The 17,332-nt window shown below is 37.6% G+C and overlaps 1 protein-coding gene across 3 annotated transcripts; it reads right to left on the bottom strand.

The window, feature by feature from the left end:
* Window positions 1-487: 487 nt before the first annotated feature.
* LOC149026165 (Leucine-rich repeat transmembrane protein kinase) lies at window positions 488-16,646 on the bottom strand. Of its 3 annotated transcripts, XM_089146414.1 has the most exons (26): window positions 16,429-16,646; window positions 16,165-16,218; window positions 15,855-16,021; window positions 15,513-15,687; window positions 14,414-14,485; window positions 14,255-14,323; window positions 14,083-14,154; window positions 13,909-13,980; window positions 13,750-13,821; window positions 13,581-13,652; window positions 13,411-13,482; window positions 13,167-13,238; window positions 13,006-13,077; window positions 9,706-9,777; window positions 9,556-9,621; window positions 8,042-8,110; window positions 7,667-7,705; window positions 7,499-7,548; window positions 6,541-6,929; window positions 6,266-6,461; window positions 5,540-5,686; window positions 4,629-4,747; window positions 2,048-2,258; window positions 1,700-1,940; window positions 1,309-1,459; window positions 488-1,212 (listed from the first exon to the last, which is right to left on the bottom strand). In XM_089146414.1, exons 3-26 carry the CDS (start codon window positions 15,970-15,972, stop codon window positions 823-825), a joined length of 3,078 nt encoding a protein of 1,025 aa, XP_089002540.1. In that variant the 5' UTR covers window positions 15,973-16,021; window positions 16,165-16,218; window positions 16,429-16,646; the 3' UTR covers window positions 488-822. The 3 variants fall into 3 exon arrangements, with proteins under 3 accessions (XP_089002540.1, XP_089002542.1, XP_089002541.1); XM_089146416.1 differs by lacking the exon at window positions 16,165-16,218; XM_089146415.1 differs by lacking the exon at window positions 16,429-16,646 and having other exon boundaries at window positions 16,165-16,418.
* Between the last annotated feature and the right edge of the window lie 686 nt (window positions 16,647-17,332).

Here is a 17,332-nt window from a genome sequence, read left to right on the forward strand (position 1 = left end):
CTCTAAGCTGCTTTGGAAGAATCGGAACCCTTTCATTTTCATTCAAATCTTTTCAATGTTTTCCCCTTTCTTGGCACTCAAACATACCATATAAAATAGGATTTTTGCACTCAAGCAAAAATACTGTTTTGTTTTAATTTCTATTTATATTCTGAGTTTATGAGATGACTTCAATTTCAAAGCTCCGTGTAAATCATAATGAGCACTTGAAGAAAACTTCAACATTGGAGAAGGTATTTCATCTGAAGTGATATTATTATTGTCCAACTGCTAAAATCTTATAAATAAATTAAAAAAAGCATATCATATTTAGAATCTTTGTTTTAAATTTCTTTTATTATATATTTTTTCTCTTGGTCTAACTATCCATGATGTAGTGTGAGAGTCTCCACATTGGCACAAATGGAAAAGTTTATTCCAAGAATTTAAGAGGAATAAGATTTTCTTCTCTTTTTTTCTTTTCTTTTTTTGGATGAAAGAGAGTCCTCTTGTGGCATCATGGAGAAATTATTCTTGAACTTCTATGGGAAAACTTTCCCACATCACGCATGTATAGAAAGTAGTAACATTGACGCATAACAGATTGTTGCCCTCTAATTGTTGCACGGGCACTAGAGATACATTGACGAAGGTTCTGATATGCCTTTAACTATAAAATAGGGAGAAACTTTGAATGTTCCAGATTAACATCCATAACTGGCCAATTAAAAGGCTAAGATCAATTAGCGAAGCTTAAGAATGTTACAAGAAGCATTTCTAATATTTTACAACCAATATATACAACAAAAAGGCTTCTCTTACTGCTATATACATCGAATTAATTTACGATATTAGTTCAATAGAATCATGTGAACTAGCTCTTAAAAGAGGTCCAATTTCTTCCCTATCAAAATTTGACCTAGAGGAATCAGTTTCAGGTCCATTGGTTGACATACTAAAGGTTTGACTTGGCTGTTGCCAAAAATGATTCCTAATGGCCTTGAATTTTGAGTCAACAACTAAAAACCCTGGATCAGAGAGTAGATCTTGAACATCAGTTCGGCCTTCAAGCATGCTAACCACTTGAGACATTATAGGCCTAAGTGTGGGAGATGCATTGGTGCATAGAAGAGCCACATTCAGCATCACCATTGCTTCATCTGATGAATATTCTGATCCTAAGTTTGGATCAACCAGTTCCAGTAGACTACCTCTCTCTTGGAGAACATAGGCCTGCAACAATCGAAAAAATGCAGCAAGAGATTAACCAGGATAGCAAAAGACAGTACATGTCCATGACCACACAAAGATTGAGGACTTCTGAATTACCCAGTCAAGAAGATATACAAACTCCTCATTCGGCCTATAATTTGTGTTGCTCTTCCCACTGACTATTTCCAATGCAACTACTCCAAAGCTGTAAACATCTGCTTTGTTCGTCAAGTAACCACGCATTGCATATTCAGGAGCCATATACCCTCTGCATTACCACAAAGGTCAAAAAACCAAGTTTTACAACCATACAAATCGGTGCTAAACTAAAAATAGTGTATGCAGCCCATGTTCTAAACTGATCAACAACAGAGTCATTGAAAAAGGAAGAAAGAACTTGCTAATCACTTCAAAAAAAGATCTGGTAAATCAATCCAGCAACTTAAGATCAACAAAGGGAATTCTTTACTAGTGTTGTCAACTACTTATGGAGAACAATGTCACTTACATAGTCCCAGCTATCCGAGTACTGATATGAGTGTCTTCATCTTCGTTAAGCTTTGCCAAACCAAAATCGGATATCTTGGCATTGAGATCCTTGTCAAGCAAAACATTGCTTGTTTTGATGTCTCTGTGCACAATCTTCAACCTTGATTCTTCATGGAGGTAGGCTAGACCTTTAGCTATGCCTATGCAAATCTTGCGCCTCGTTGGCCAATCCAACTTCAATTTGCTTGTTGCATCACGACCTAAATATCATCACATAATTCACTTACTTTCTGTGTAAATTATCAGGTATGCTTCAACTGGTAAGATGAGCAAAAGCACCTTAGAAAGTCTGTGATATTAAACTTACCAAATAGTGCACGGGAAAGGCAATTATTTTCCATATACTCATAAACCACTAGTAACTGGTTGCCTTCCACACAGCATCCATAAAGCTTAACAAGATTTGGATGTTGCAATGCAGAAATCATGCCAATCTCATTCACGAACTCACGGCAGCCTTGCTTAGATTTTGAGGAAAGCTGTTTCACTGCAATCACCGTCCCATCTGATAATTGACCCTGCATTCAATATTGAGACGTATTAGACAAAAAGGAGCATAAGCACGCATACAAGTGCATGTCGTACTCCAATGATACAAGATGGTAGAAAGCTTTGCCGGAAGAGCAAATTTTGTAGTATCAATGTTTAACAAGAGAGGTACTGAGGGATTTAAAATATAAAGGGAATGGTTCATTGGTTCGTTTCTGGCAAATATCATTTTGCACCTGCTTCTTCCCCCCCCCCCCCCCCCAAAAAAAAAAAAAATTTAAAGCAATTTGCAAGTAAAAGTCTATCAAACTATTTGAAGTTTATATCATTGTATGCTTTTAATCTGGGAGTGGATTAATGTTTTCAATAATCATAAGCATATAAAATACAACCTGCGATGTCTAGATATTTGTCCATAGATTACTCTATAGACCATACTGTTTTCGACTGGGTCTCCCAACTTGCTCATCGACTTTCAGAGGTATTGCAGTTTCTGCGACATGAAGCAGGTAGCCATATATAGGACAAGTAGTGGTCTAAGATTGAGATCATAGTCACAGTTCAGATCAAGGTGGTTCATTTTTGAGACTTAAGTCTAGATGTTTCAAGGCCAACCATGCAACAGTATTATTATAACTGGCAGGATATCATTAGATCCTTGCCTTGTAAGAAGACAGTAGTATAATAGAACTTCACACTTATTTGGGACACCTGGGTCCATCAAGGACTGGTGCTTTCAGAGTTTCTGAAGATCTGGGTGCCCAGTGTTCATTGCTACTCGGGGAGTCATTCTATGGGGAATGATGGCTCTCTTATGCTGATGGCTTTCCCTTTAGACAAACCAATAATTGAAGATAAAGCCCTGTGACTAGTTCCTTGCCCACACTAAGGACGGTTGATGGGTATCTTACCCATTGAAAAGGTCCAAAAATACCATCATGGATGATCATCTTGTCTTATGGCTTATTTGCTGGAAGCTATGGAAAATAAGCCTACTTAATGTATTCCGACTGAGAGTAATCTATTGACTGTCAGGGGAGCATTTATTGGTAAACGTGTTCGTTAGTTTTGTGGCTTTGACATCTGACATTATGTGGTGTCTTCCCACAGTTTGGATTTCTCTGATTGGAATCCATATGGCAAAAATAAATTTGTAGTAACTACAAGCCCAACCTATGATGCCCGATCTTCATCTTTTATATCAAAATTAAAAATAAGAAAATCTTGCTAATCTTCTATAACTATCCTGATAAGGGAAAAAAATTCTAAATATTTCATAACACTTGGCATTGAGAAATAAACACTAATGAATGTATTTGTTTTTAAGAATAAAATTATTATTGTTCTATCTATTTGGTGGGAATTTTCTAATGTAACCTAGAGACAACTATAAGCAAACCCGCATTTCTAGAGGTGCCCTTCTATCCTCCTTCATCACTAATGGTTCTTGGTCCCTTGCTCCTCACCCAACCTCATGCATGTCTGGGATTCCCTCCCTTCCCTTTCGCCCTCTACTTCTGACATCACCATATGGCTTCTCTCACCAAATTCTTCACTACCTCTTCTGCTTGGAAACCTCATCCGTTCCCCCTCCCCTCATGTCCCCTAGGCCCCTTTAGTCTGGTTCAAAGGTCATATCCCTCGCCATTCCCTTACCCTTTGGAGAGCCCTTAACTTAGCTCTCCCCACCCAAACCTTCCTCATTAGCCATCACATCTTGGTTAACTCTACTTGCATCTTTTGTGGGATAGATTCAGAGAACTTAGACCACCTTTTTTCTCTTGCCCTTACCCCCGTTCCCTTTGGTCCTTAGCCCTTTCTTCCATTTGGCCTTGGTCGAGGAGTCCTCGTGGTTTTGCTAATGATTGGAAATGGATCTTGAGAATCCTTTCGGGTTCCTCTATTTGCAACCAAGTAGGTGAGCTTGTTTTTGGAGCTATCATCCACCACTTGTGGTGGGACCGCAACCTTAGGAGATGGACCTCCAAATCTCGCCCCCTAGGCTTGATTTGGAAGGCCATTTGTTTTGATGTATCTTCTAGGCTCTTGTCTCTCCCCCATCCTCATGTGGCTGATTCCCCAAAGACTAGGCTTATTGTTAGATCCTAGGGGCTCTCCTCTACTATCTGATCCTCTTCTTGATCGGTCTCCCCCCCCCCCTATCTTTCATCCCCTATTGTATCTTCTCTTGTATTCTCTTGTTTTTCTCTTGTTATTAATATATTTTTAATTCACCCAAAAAAAAAAACTATAAGAAATCTTAAACATATTCACCATACAGCAAGATTAACAAGATAATATCTCAGTAATAACAGCTGAGCTCTGTAATATTGCAGCGAAATAGTGTAGACACTTGGGGACAAGAAAAGACAAAACAAGGGATCTAAAAACATAAGTACCTTATAAACTGAACCAAAACCACCTTCCCCAATCTTGTTTTCTGGATCAAAGTTATTGGTTGCAGCTTTAATCTGTCTTAAGCTGAACGATCCTGTTTGTAGATCTAAGCTTCTAAGATCTGTACAAGTGCAAACAATGAAAATTTAAGTAAAGAAAGGCTACATATATTGCTTATTCACTTTTCCGACCCATGAATATTTTTTCATATGCAGATCCATATCCAATACACGATGTTCAAAACTTACAACAGAAAAACAGGAAAATGCCTTTTTCCATAAATGCAGCATTACCAATGAATTCACAGACAGAGAAAGGCAACATACTATATTAATCAAATGATCTGAAACCATAGTTTTATAAAGAGAATCACTTATAAGATACAAATACTAATATATAAAATTTTATCATCACATGTATTTTAGGAAATTAAAAATTTTCTCAATATGCCATATTCTTCATGGATTATTGAAATAAAAAATTTCAATGCACAATATTGGTGACTTCTGTTGCACCAACGGAATTTTTTATTGTACAACTAATTTTGGTTGAAATCAATATAGTTTTTTCAATATTTAATTATTACCTTATGAATTTAGTTATACACGAGATGCTACAAGTTGCTTTTCACACAGTTCAGGCTCATAAATTCAAGAATTAGAATAAGAATGAAAATTCTGAAAAGTAAAGGAACAACATCATGAAATTTAAAAAGATTAGCTTTCAAAATAGTAGCATACAATTATTTTACCAGCTCTTCATCACATGTTTACTTGACGTTCGAATAGTAGCATACAATTATTTTACCAGCTCTTCATCACATGTTTACTTGACGTTCGAATGGTTTAGTCACTGAAAGGAAACCAAGCAGTACGAATGTACAAGATCTGAATGCTTAGTAAAATGTTTTTACCATTCTCCAAGCTGTGTTTTCCTTCAAGCAAGCCTTTCCTCCAAAGAACAGCCAAAAGCAAGAGTGTGAGGGCCACCAATGAAGCTAACACCCCACTCACAGTTATGATGGTAGTCTTCTTGCGACTGTCTAGAGTGGGTTTAAAGTCTGCTCCACAGGAAAAACATATAGACATTACTAGCAATAAGAGCAGAATGTGAAGTTGACACTTTAAAAGGAAATATTGTATAAAGATAAACTAACATCAGTCAATGGAATCTATCATTTCTTTGCATCCAACGTACAATCATTCCTGCACTTCTCTAATAGTTTCAGATTATAACATTCTCCAAAAAAACTTTTTATTTAAATTCTATTAATAACAGTGATTGGTGAGTTCTTTTACACGGTCATATTTAATAGACGATAAATTTCCCTTTTTAAAACAATCTCAAGTCATAAAGGCCATACCCAGCGAACAAGGCTCCTATATTCAGCAGGATTTGCGGGTGGGGGGTGAATCTACATAGCCTTGACCAAGCATTCAACAAGTGAGCACTTGATCGACTTGCCAAGTACAGCCTTCTAAAACAATCTCAAGTTATATTTCAATGCAAGTTATATTCAGATATGTTAGCAAAGACAGCAAACACATAAGACTTGTTGCAAAGTTCAACTAGCTATTCTAGATATGAAATGTTTTTTGAGGAACTACAATGAGATAAATAAAAAGATACAAAAACGTACTAGGATCAACTGATATAGCTGATATGAGAGGACCATAGTTTCCTCTATCTGGGATGCCGGTTGTCCCTTTTCCTGCCCAGTAAAAATGGATTTCCAAAGTATGATTTGTCACAGTTGCAGTAAAAGTCTTTACAATAGGCTTACTAGGTCCATCAGCCTCCTCTTCAATATTGAAATCCTTCAGGAGCAGTTTTTTCTGGAAAATAAATTTGTAAACAGTTGTTATCTATAATTAAAAGAATACACAGGGGACAATGATGCCCAATGTAGCTTACCTGAATGTAAACATCAAAGATACGTTTCCCAACATTGTAAAATGAACTGTCATTGGTGTAAACTATCTCAGCAAAATGGAGTTTCACTGTGTAATTCCCATTTTGAAGACATAGTCCATAGTAGGTGAGAGACAAGGGAGAAACACGAGCTGTTGTATACAATTCAGGTTTGACATCAGAGACACTGGAGAGTGCAGAACTGTTGTTTATTATATAGAAATCCGCATCAACAGCATTATCCATGAAGTTTCCTGTGCTACTAAATGCCCAGTTTTGACCTGGGTTTATGTAAGACATTGAAGCACCTCGTTGTTCCAAGTCTGCTTCATACTTGGTCTTACCATAAGTAAATTCCTTTCCTCCACAATTGATGTACAAGTTATAATGATCTGTCAAGTGATGCAAAATGAAACAGGATCAGAGCCAACATCACCCCAAAAAAAGAACCATTCCTACAGAAACATAGTTCTGAAGTTGTCCTTGCAAAGTTATATAAATGATTCAGGTGAGACAAATTCCAACTGTTCTAATCACATAGTGATTTCTTTCTTTTCTTTTTATCATGCAGAAAAACTATCCAGTTCTCTCTTTGCTAGTAATTAGGACAGTCTAAAATCCATGGTTGTTAGAAGAAAGCAATTTCAGTCCGGAGGAGGAGCTGAATGTAAAAAACTGAGATGATTTTGACATAACAATCTTAAATGAATTGTTTTCAACAAGTTAGGAATATGAGTAACATAAGTAAACCATTTAAGCATATCTAGTCTGCATGTACTAGCTTAGTTGATGTGGTAATTACATATCTGCAAATACAAGGAAAGAGCTTATAATTTTAGTATTTCCCAATACTAAGTGGCAAGGAAAATGATTTGTAAAGCCAGAAATTTTGTTATTGCCATAAACACCCAAAAGAAGAGTTTACGTGAGAAAGTAACTCTCAGTTTAATTATATACTTACATTTATTATTTGGAGCATTACAGGGGAAGTTTCTCGCTAGGCATGGATTTCTGCTTTGCCAACATACGAGTAAAAGAGAAGCATTAGCAGTAAGTTGCGAATAACATAGAAAAAGGAGATAGAATTCACATCTTTGTCTAAAATTTAGTCAGGAAAGTAAAATCTTACACTCTGTCTGTTGCTGAGGAGAAGGTTTCCACCAAGTTACTGAAGAAAATGAATGGAAAGCTCATCAGGAAGCAAAAAATTTTTTATTAAGAATTTAAAATGAAAGAATCAGCCAAAGGTGCACTTTGCAGGTCAAGTAAAAATTGGTCTGCGACTGAAGGAAGGTGGTTGGCATCTTTGGTCCCTTAAAAGGAGCCACCTTTCAATACTAGGTGTTAAATTATGCTGTCCTTTTTTCAATCTAATTGAAAAGCATGGCCTGAGGCTATGAATTGGTAACTCATCTGAGAGAGCCGTATTATGGGTGACCTTATTCCTCGATTTAGGGAACTTGTGTATGTGATGCAAGTGAAAAGGAAAATCATGTTATCTTACATACTCCCTTGAGGACAGTTAGATGGATCTGAGCCATCTTTGTACGTGAAATTGTTGTAGGAAACATCCCTGCATTTACAGTCAAGGAATCACTTCAAGAACCATTTCGAAGATAAACACTGCCTTTGTAAGAAAAGAATTATTTTGTAATTTCCATAATGGATGTAACCAGGGACCCACTTCTACAACCTTTCATTGATAAAACAAATATATTTAGGTAAGAGTTGGTTCATATTCAAGGACCATTTCACAGATGAACATAAATCCCTTACTAAGAAGAGAATTTACTGTGTAATGTCTACCATGAATGTGCCTTCCATATCTAACATAAATGTCTTGGAAAGAAGAGAAATTATTGTGTAATGTCTGTCATGGATGCAACTTTCAAGTGATAATTTCTCTAGAATATTAGATGCAAAAACCTTGGACTTTAATCTAATGGACCAACACATAGACTCTTTTCAACGAATCAAGGTGACCAAGCATGCAAATTTCCCTAATGCAATATATGCTTCAAGTGTGCAAGGAACTTCATTCTGTTGCATCTCTTTGTTGTTGAAAATTTTTATGCTAGAACTTTGTCTAAAGATTGTAGATGACTATGGGTTCAGAAGGGGAGGCATTTCCAATAAACTGAAAGCAAACCATTATACCATTCTCCTGCTACAATTTTCTATGGCATTAATGCTTAATTATATGAAAGTCAACTATGGTGATAACATTTTCCTTTTGGAGAGTGGCTGTGATTGGCAATGGGTATCAGTAATCATAATTGATAAACCACTACCATTGTCATATTTTTAATCTAGACAGGTGTCCTTAGGATGTTCGGTCAATTTCGAATTACATTATCGACCTCAAAGTGTGGTTGGGACTTATCTCACACACATGCAAAGTAGATAGTGCCAGAGATTTTTGCCACCTCTTTGATATCAGTAAATGAAACTATTCTGCATTTTGATACTCCTCCCAAACCCCTCTTCCTCATTTCCCAAATATTGTAACTTTTGGTGAGAAATAGAACAAAAGGTCTGGAGGGGGGAAGTGATCAGGCAATAAAAAGAAAAAGGCTAACTTCCCAAGTTCCCTGTGTTTTATAACTGAAAGAACTGATTCTGAATTTTGTGAACACTCCATGATTCAGCATATATGTACCACCAGGAGGTTAAGTTTCCATTTGCATCCCTCTGTTGTTAATCCTCACAACCGTACCAGAGGAGGAGTACAAATAAGGTAGAAGAGGCACATAATACAGCTAAAAACTAGATCTGGCCACATTTAATTTTAAAAAATAGAAAATTTAGGTCATGCTTCAGTCTTTAGTGAAAACCAATAGAGGTTCTCAAGAACCACGTATAACAATTAGTATAAATGGGCGGCACCACAGAAATCAGAATGAAGCTAGTCAAATAGCAATATTGTAGATACTCTTTAGACAAATTATGCCAATGTTTCATTAAGTGAGAAAATCTAACTATTTGACAGTGTAAAACATATTTGTCTGAGAAACATACACGTTTTTGTTACTGCCAAGGATCCAGCCAGGTAAAGTTCCAGAAAGCATATTTCCTGTTAAATACCTAATGCAAGACAACATTTATAGAATGTCAATGAAAATAACCACTGCTTACAAGATGAAAATTTTAGTAAGAAATTGCACTTACAGAAAATCTACTCTGGCTAGCTTCTGAAAGGATATTGGAATTTCACCAGTCAAGTTGTTAAAGCTCAGGTCTCTGCATTTGGAAATTGCATAACATGAAAACCAAATCATATTCTAGGCAAGACATCATGAATGGGTTGTATCCTTTCAAATTATACTAAGCATATCTCATGGTGAAAATAAAAAATAAAAAATAAAAAATAAACAAAAGGAGATTGCGCGATTGGTGAATTTGATGCCTGCTAATTAATTAGTCAGCTTGACTTCCAATGAGTTACAATACTGTCAAGCATAATGTCCAGACTCGGACTCAAAACTAATCGCTTGCAATTTTATGGCTTACTAGTGAGAGTGGGAGAATTTTCTACTTGACATTTTGGGTTGTCAATCATCTAGGATCTTGATAATATCTACTGTCAACCAGCACTAGAGATAATGACCCCTAATATTAGTGGATACAGTTTGGTAGTCATTAAACATAGACCAATATTTTCCTTTTTGGAAAATAATAAATAAATTAAACAACCTGGAAAAAGAGAAAAAGGGGGGAGAACCGCCACAAAGAGAGGTGTAACTGAGACAAAATAGAAGAATCTAGACCCTAGGTAACAACAAGATGCCTGCTCCTTGGGGAATCTACAAGGGGTTTGGGGAGAATAGAAGCACCTAAGACTGACGCCCTTACAGACGGCCTTCCAAATCGCATTAGTGGAGCAAGATTTGGGGGACCATCTATAAAGGTTACGCCCAAGCCAACAATGGGAGATGTAGGCCCCCCAAAAGTGTTGATGATAGAAGACCCATAAAAAATGGACAATATCCAAGCCCACTCAAGGTCGAAGGGGTGGGCCCATATGTTGCGGTACTAGATGGAGACAGGGCAAGGAGCCCAATGGGATGGGTGAGAGTTTAGGAGAAGAGATAGGGGATGGTTTTAGGATTGGAATTGCAAAGGGTGTAGGGGGTGCGGGGATGTGGTGATGGATGAGGAAGGAATGGGTGGGAAGGCAGAGCAAAGGGCTTTCCAAACTGTGAAGGAGTGTCAGGGGATAGGGTCCTTGAACCAAGAAGATTAAACCGATGGACCACTTGGGATGGGGTTCAAATAAGTGCTAGACAGAGGAGGAGGAGAAGATGCCATTCCGACAACAAGTCCAGAGGAGGCATCAAGATGCGGGGGTGAACGGAGGATGGGAAGGGAGGAGAAGATGTGGGAGAGAGCAGGGGAAATTGCTGCGGAAGTCCTAGACACTAGAAGATATGAAGAAGAAAGTGGGGCATCCTTTGGAATGCCTGAGGAATAGGCAGCCCAAGGTCCAAATCTAAGGAAGAGAACTCCTAAGGGATGTCAAAGATCAAGCCAAAAAAAAGTGGGGGTCCTGTCACCAATCCTAGTGGAGAAGGCAAAGAGGGTAAGGGGACACAAAGAAAGATGTTTCCTCCAAATCCAGGAGGGGTCAGAGGGAAGGGACACAATTTAAAGAGAATCTTTCTTGAGTAGGTAGAAGTAGACCCCGTTGACCTAGATAGAATAGTCGTGGGAGAATATTTCCCAACTGAGTTTGAGTATGCTAGCAATGTTGTGGTCCTGGATGCTATGAATGCCGAGACCACCCTTAAATTTGGGCTTGCAAAAATCAGCCCATCTAAGAGGGTGGAGGAGTTTGTGGGTTTTCTAGCCTTTCAAGAGGAAGTGATAGAAAAGGGAAATCATGAAACATATTGGAGGACTTGCGGAGGGCAAAGCCAGTAGATGTAGGAAGATTGGAGCACAGATTGGATTAGGACAAGCCTGCCAGCATAGGAAAAGGAGCCTTCCTTTCCAAAGCCAGACCTTTTTCCTTATTTGGTCCAACAAGGGGGCATATTGGTGGGCTATGAACCGGGCAGGGATGAGACGGAAGGCCAAGGTATTTAACTGAGAGGGTAGCTAGGGAGAATAACCCTGTGGCTTGGAGAAGGGTGGCAGCAGTGACACTGGAGGCCCTAGAAAGGAAGAGCTTGGATTTGAGAAGGGTTGACTTTGAGGCTAGAGAGGGTCTCGAAGGTTGACATAGACCATTATTTATTTGCCTTCAGTAGTAACTAGGTCACAAAGATTCACATTTAACCAAGATTTTTTTGGGTGGTAAAATATATCTGTTACTAGAAAATATTTTATTCTGAGGCAAGATTGACAAAGGTACCTTTGCCAAGTGAACTCTTCTCAATGTTGTACAATTTAGCTTTGTTGAAGACATGGATGGACATGGCTGCTTTTTTGGGACTAAATTCTACCTCCCTTGAGCTAGCTTTTGGTTCTTTATGCGTCCGTTGTTAGAAAGCCTCAAAATTTTTTCTTTTTTTTAGTTGTAAGTTCTCCAGAATTAAAAGCAGAGGTCTATGTAACAAGAAATCAACTTGATAACAGTAAGAACAAGTTTCACACTAAACGAAATATGGACTAAAAACCTACATGATACTTAAATAAAATGAGGAAATAAACAATTGAATAGAACTTTCTTTTGGATGTACTTCAGAGAAAGAAGAAAGTTTAACAATGAAGTAATGCATAGAAATTCATTAGGAACATTGACTGGCACATAATACAAATGCGGTAAGGCCTAAAACCACCTGCAATCAAGTTCAATGATTTCATTGCAAATAAAGTTCAACTAGTATTGAAATGGAAAAAGCTTTTTAAAAAGCATAAAAGAGAAATCTAACACCATGAGCATATCATAGGAAGGAAAAGCAACAATGGATTGTCAGAATATCACTATGACAAACTTAAATCGGTACAACTCCCATTTAACTTCCGAAATGGCTGTTTTATGTCATATGAAACTTCATTGAAATGGAATCTAGATAGGCTTTGGTTGTAAGAAAAATCAGCTTCTGTGTGGAGTAGATTAGTACGAAAGCCAAATCAAATCATTTATAGCCTCATTCATTCCCAATTACAACATATAACATATCTTTTACATTGCTCACTAGGTTTATTGGCCCATTTCATTCCTTATCCCTTTGCATCTCACAATTCATTGCTCACTAGGTTTATTGGCTCATGTCATTCCTTATCCCTCTACATCTCACAATTCATTATCAAAAGAATCCAAAGAATGCTATGGTCTTTCCAATCAGACCCAGTTATTTGTAATTTTGTATTAGTTGACTTTCCAAACGTTTTCTCTGCACATATGTTTATACTTTTTTTTTCTTCCCCCGCACCTCATAATGATGTTTAGAAGGTAGCATGCATATGAGAACCCATGAATGGTAACAGATAAGCCTAATCCAGGTATTAGTTTAGAATTCTTACAGATTTCTTAGCGTCTTCATCTCCCCTATATATCCAGGAATATTTCCACTAATCAAACAATTCCTCAATATCCTGTATTGCATCATAAAAACTAGTTAGAGATGCCAAAACTAAGGAAGCTTGGGGCTAAAACAAAGTGAAATCCAACTACACCAACTCACAGTGTTCTCAGGGATTGCATCATACTCAACTGTGGGAAACCTGATCCTCTCCCATGTAAGTCACTGATCCTCCTGAACATAGAAAATGTCAAGAATATCACTTGATGCCCACATTTTGTTCATAAGATTAAATAAATAAATGAAAAAGAAAGAAAGAAAGAAAGAAGAAGAAGAAGAGGAATTACAAAAAGTAATTCCCCAAGAAAAATTAAAGCACATAATGGGTAGTTAGAGGCTTGCATACAAATCAGTTAATCTGGTCAACCCAGAAATGCTTGAAGGGATAGGCCCCTCGAAAGAGGACCCTTGTATTTCTCTGTAACATAAGAATGAAAGGGCACAGTTAGCAACAGCTGATATTACACAATTCTTTTAATTGATTTTGGAAGGCACATAGAGATAGGAATTGCTTACAGCTTTTCCATTCTTGTCCAGTTGCTTATGAAATCTGGTATCTTTCCAGAGAAATTGTTGTCACATATCCTCCTAATGATATTATTCAGAAAAAAGTACCACAAAGGCATTCAGCATAGATTCAGATATGGACAGTCAGAAATCACACTAAGAAATACTACGTGCTCACAGGTCAGTCAAGTTGATCAGCTTGCCAAGTGCCCCAGGCAATTCTCCAGTGAACAGATTCGATGACAGAACCCTAAAGAAATTGTAGAGAAAATCATTGCAAATCACCAAAACAGTAGGAGTGAAAATAAATGAACATAACAAGGGTTTTGAAGGTTACAGTTTCTGCAAATTGATCAATTTCCCGATCTCCGGAGGAATGACTCCCGAGAAGTGATTCCCTTCTATACTCCTGCAATATGTGTGTCCCATAATTTTCATTTCAAAGAAAAAGAAACCAAACTGACCTGAAATTGTCAGCGAAGTAACAGTGGAAAGGGAAGCTACAGCATACAGATTTGTGAGGGTGGTGATGTTGGTTAGTACTTTCGGAAATGGCCCTGACAAACGGTTCCCCATAAAAGAGCTGCAATATTACCATCAAGAAGCATCCATTTATAACTAAGAGACACCAATCTGATCCGATAAACAAATTGTACGAATGGAGTGGGAGCCGTGAGCCTTACAGTCCGACCAAGTTCATGTTAGCCCATTGGGAAGGAACAGAGCCGCTGAGGTAGTTGCGACTGAGATCACTGTATAACAAAAGCAGACGATTAGCGTATTCAAGATCGAGGTAAGGTGGGAAAACAAGGAAAGGCAACAAAATCGAAGGCGTTGCTTACAGTTGCTGGAGGTACTGAAGCTTTTGAAATTGTGGCGGGAGCTGTCCCGAAAGGTTTTGGGCCTTCAGTGATCTACGTGAGCCCATGATTGAGTAATATCAGTAACACGTGCGCAAAAATATAATTTAAATTCAATTAACATTAAACATAAAAAGCGCTGCAGATTCTAACCAAAAAACAAAAGAAATTCTGACAAAAAATAATAAATAAACGTAGCAGGCTTCCGGCTTGCATACAAGATACAGAAATATATTTATATAAAAAAACAGCGGGATAGGTAAAGAGACTGCAGAGGTAACGGACAATTGAACCACAGACCTCTTAGGAGGTTCGATCTCTAACAAAAAAATGGCCCTCAATGCACTAGAAGCACATCCTACACATTAAAGTTTCATTAATCTAAGCAAAATGAGAACCAATGACTCTTGAGAATCAAAATGCTGATGGATTCACATCCTATTCTTATCTCCTCTAATTTCATGTAATTTTTACCTAGGATTGTGATACATGACAATTAATTGTATTTTTTCGACTTAATTTTAGGAATTTATTATATTCAATTTTTAGTTAGGTTTTAATTGTCATAATTAGATAATTAATTACCACGTGACGCATAAGAATTACAGAATTGCTAGAAGTGAGAACTCTTAGTTGGGTTTGTTTGCAAAGGTGGGGTGGGAATAAAAAAAACATGTAGGTCCCATGTATGGTGGAATGATAAAGAAGGAAAGAAAAGGATTTTTGTGAAAAAGTGATAGTGGTGAATCCCACTTTTTACTTTTTCCAATTTTCTCTCAAAGTCCCACCAAATATATGAAGTTTTAAAATGACTTGGGATGAGAAAAGTTGGATTGCCACAAGACAAGTTTCTTGATCAACTCACCCTTTTTTTTCCACTTCTACTTTATTTCAGCAAACAAACACAGCCACTAGAGGATATGTATCCGCAGGGGGTGGGCCTTTAATGTAGACAAAAAAATAAATAAAAAGATGGGCATGAATGTCAACAATGGTTGCTCGCCTAATCATGTAATGTTGCAGAGTTGCAGAGGCTCGAGATAAAAGAACAGAAAGAGAAGATTGGGGGTTAGGGAAGTACATGCTTACGACATGGCAGGTGGAGTTGTTGTTGAAAGAGCAGTCACAGATGACGAAGCTTTCGAAGCCTCGCGTTGATTGTTGATACTTCCAATTCCCTTTTCTACTGCAAGGATCCACGCTGAAATCCCAATCTTTCTTCCCCAATCGCTTCGCAATCTTTCCGAGAGCTTCCACTGTTTCCAATTAGAACAAGTAATTAATAACAAGAAAAGTTAACCGAACAATTATAGATAAGTAGAGTTCAATCAAAGCAAAATCCAGAAACTACACACTCAGAAGCAGAGAGTAAGTTCAATCAAGAGTAAAGTGAAGAATCAAAATTTCTGTGAGTAGTATATACCTTCAGAACTCACGAGCTTGGCTGATTCAGAAGACACGAATGTAGCTAAGAAATTGAAAACAAAGAGAGTGATAATAGCTCCGCAACATAGTTTCTTTGCTACCAAATCAGCTTCCATCTTGTTCTCGCAGTGGATCTTAATTCGGTTTGGATCCGAAGAAGAAGATCTAGCAGGCGGAAGCAAGAGGTAGTAAGAACGGAGGCAATAAATATCAAAAAGGGAAGAGAAAACAAATTCATGAAAGCGACGTTAACGTTTTGATCTCAAGCTGTCAATATTAAATCATTTCAAATAAAGTCTCTGTTATACCTGTTACAATTGGATCTACTCTTAATTTAAAATTGGGGATTTGAACTTAGAGATCTGCAACAGAGAGAGTCGACGACTTAGTTGACCAAATTGGCCGACTTGTTGGAAAATCGAGGTATGGAAGGTTTACGATATAACTACATGAAGAAAGACAACTGTTTTGTATGTCATTTTCTTCGAGACTAAGATTAGATAACTGTTTCAGAGCTCTTGTGTCAAACAAGAAGAAAAGCTTATCATAGAGCTATCCAGAAATTGACAGACCTTCTTGCTGCTTCTGTAGCTGGAAATGCGGTCCTTCTGTGAAAGTGATTAGATCTTGGCCACAAGCAATTCTACTGAGAATCTACTACAGAACCAGGCTGCAACGAAGAAGACGAACAGAGTTACAGAATGATGGGAGAAGCTTCTATTATAGCGATCAACTATGTACTGTAAGTGAGAGTCGCATGAGTTGTGGACATGCTCTGCAGAGTACAAACCAGGGATGTTTAAATCTTATCTTGGTGGGTCACGCAATGTGATGTGAAATGCTAGGAACAGTGACTCCAAAACGAATGTTTTTTTTTTGTTTTTTTTTTTCAAATCGAAAAACACGCTTCAAAGACTTCGTTCATTGAACTTGAAAGAAAGAATACAATACGAAAGATGGATGCATCAAACGAATGTCAGTACTAAAAAGTGTAATACCACATTTTTTTTTTTTTTTTTTTTCAATCCCGGTTTCAAAGTTTTTGCCCTGACTAATCCGGGTCGCACACCTGACTGTGGTGGGTGAGTCTCCTAGCGGGAATTTTTTTGCATCCACTTTTCTACTATATCATCTATCAAACAGTCTAAATGTACCATATTGATGTTATAGTATATTCTTTTTAAGTAAAGAAATTATGAGGGAAAATATAAGAGGGGGAAAATGGGGGGGAAGGCAAATCTAGATCCTCTACATTGAGTACTTAACGAATTTAACTCTCACAGTTCACCTGGTATAGGTATGTAGATACTAGTGGTCTTTATCAGGTAGACTATGAAAGGCGCTTTTGGAGGTACGGGGATACTAAGGTATATTTTCGACTTTGGGCAAATAATGTTGGAGGGGTTGGTCTCAATATTGTGGTGAAGCATGGACTAAGTAGGGGGTCAATAGAAAATGTTCACCAAGGCCCGTTTG

This window comes from Hakea prostrata, chromosome 2 (genome assembly GCF_041222555.1).
Source record: "Hakea prostrata isolate BN-2017 chromosome 2, UWA_Hpros_2, whole genome shotgun sequence".
Classification (NCBI taxonomy): domain Eukaryota; kingdom Viridiplantae; phylum Streptophyta; class Magnoliopsida; order Proteales; family Proteaceae; genus Hakea; species Hakea prostrata.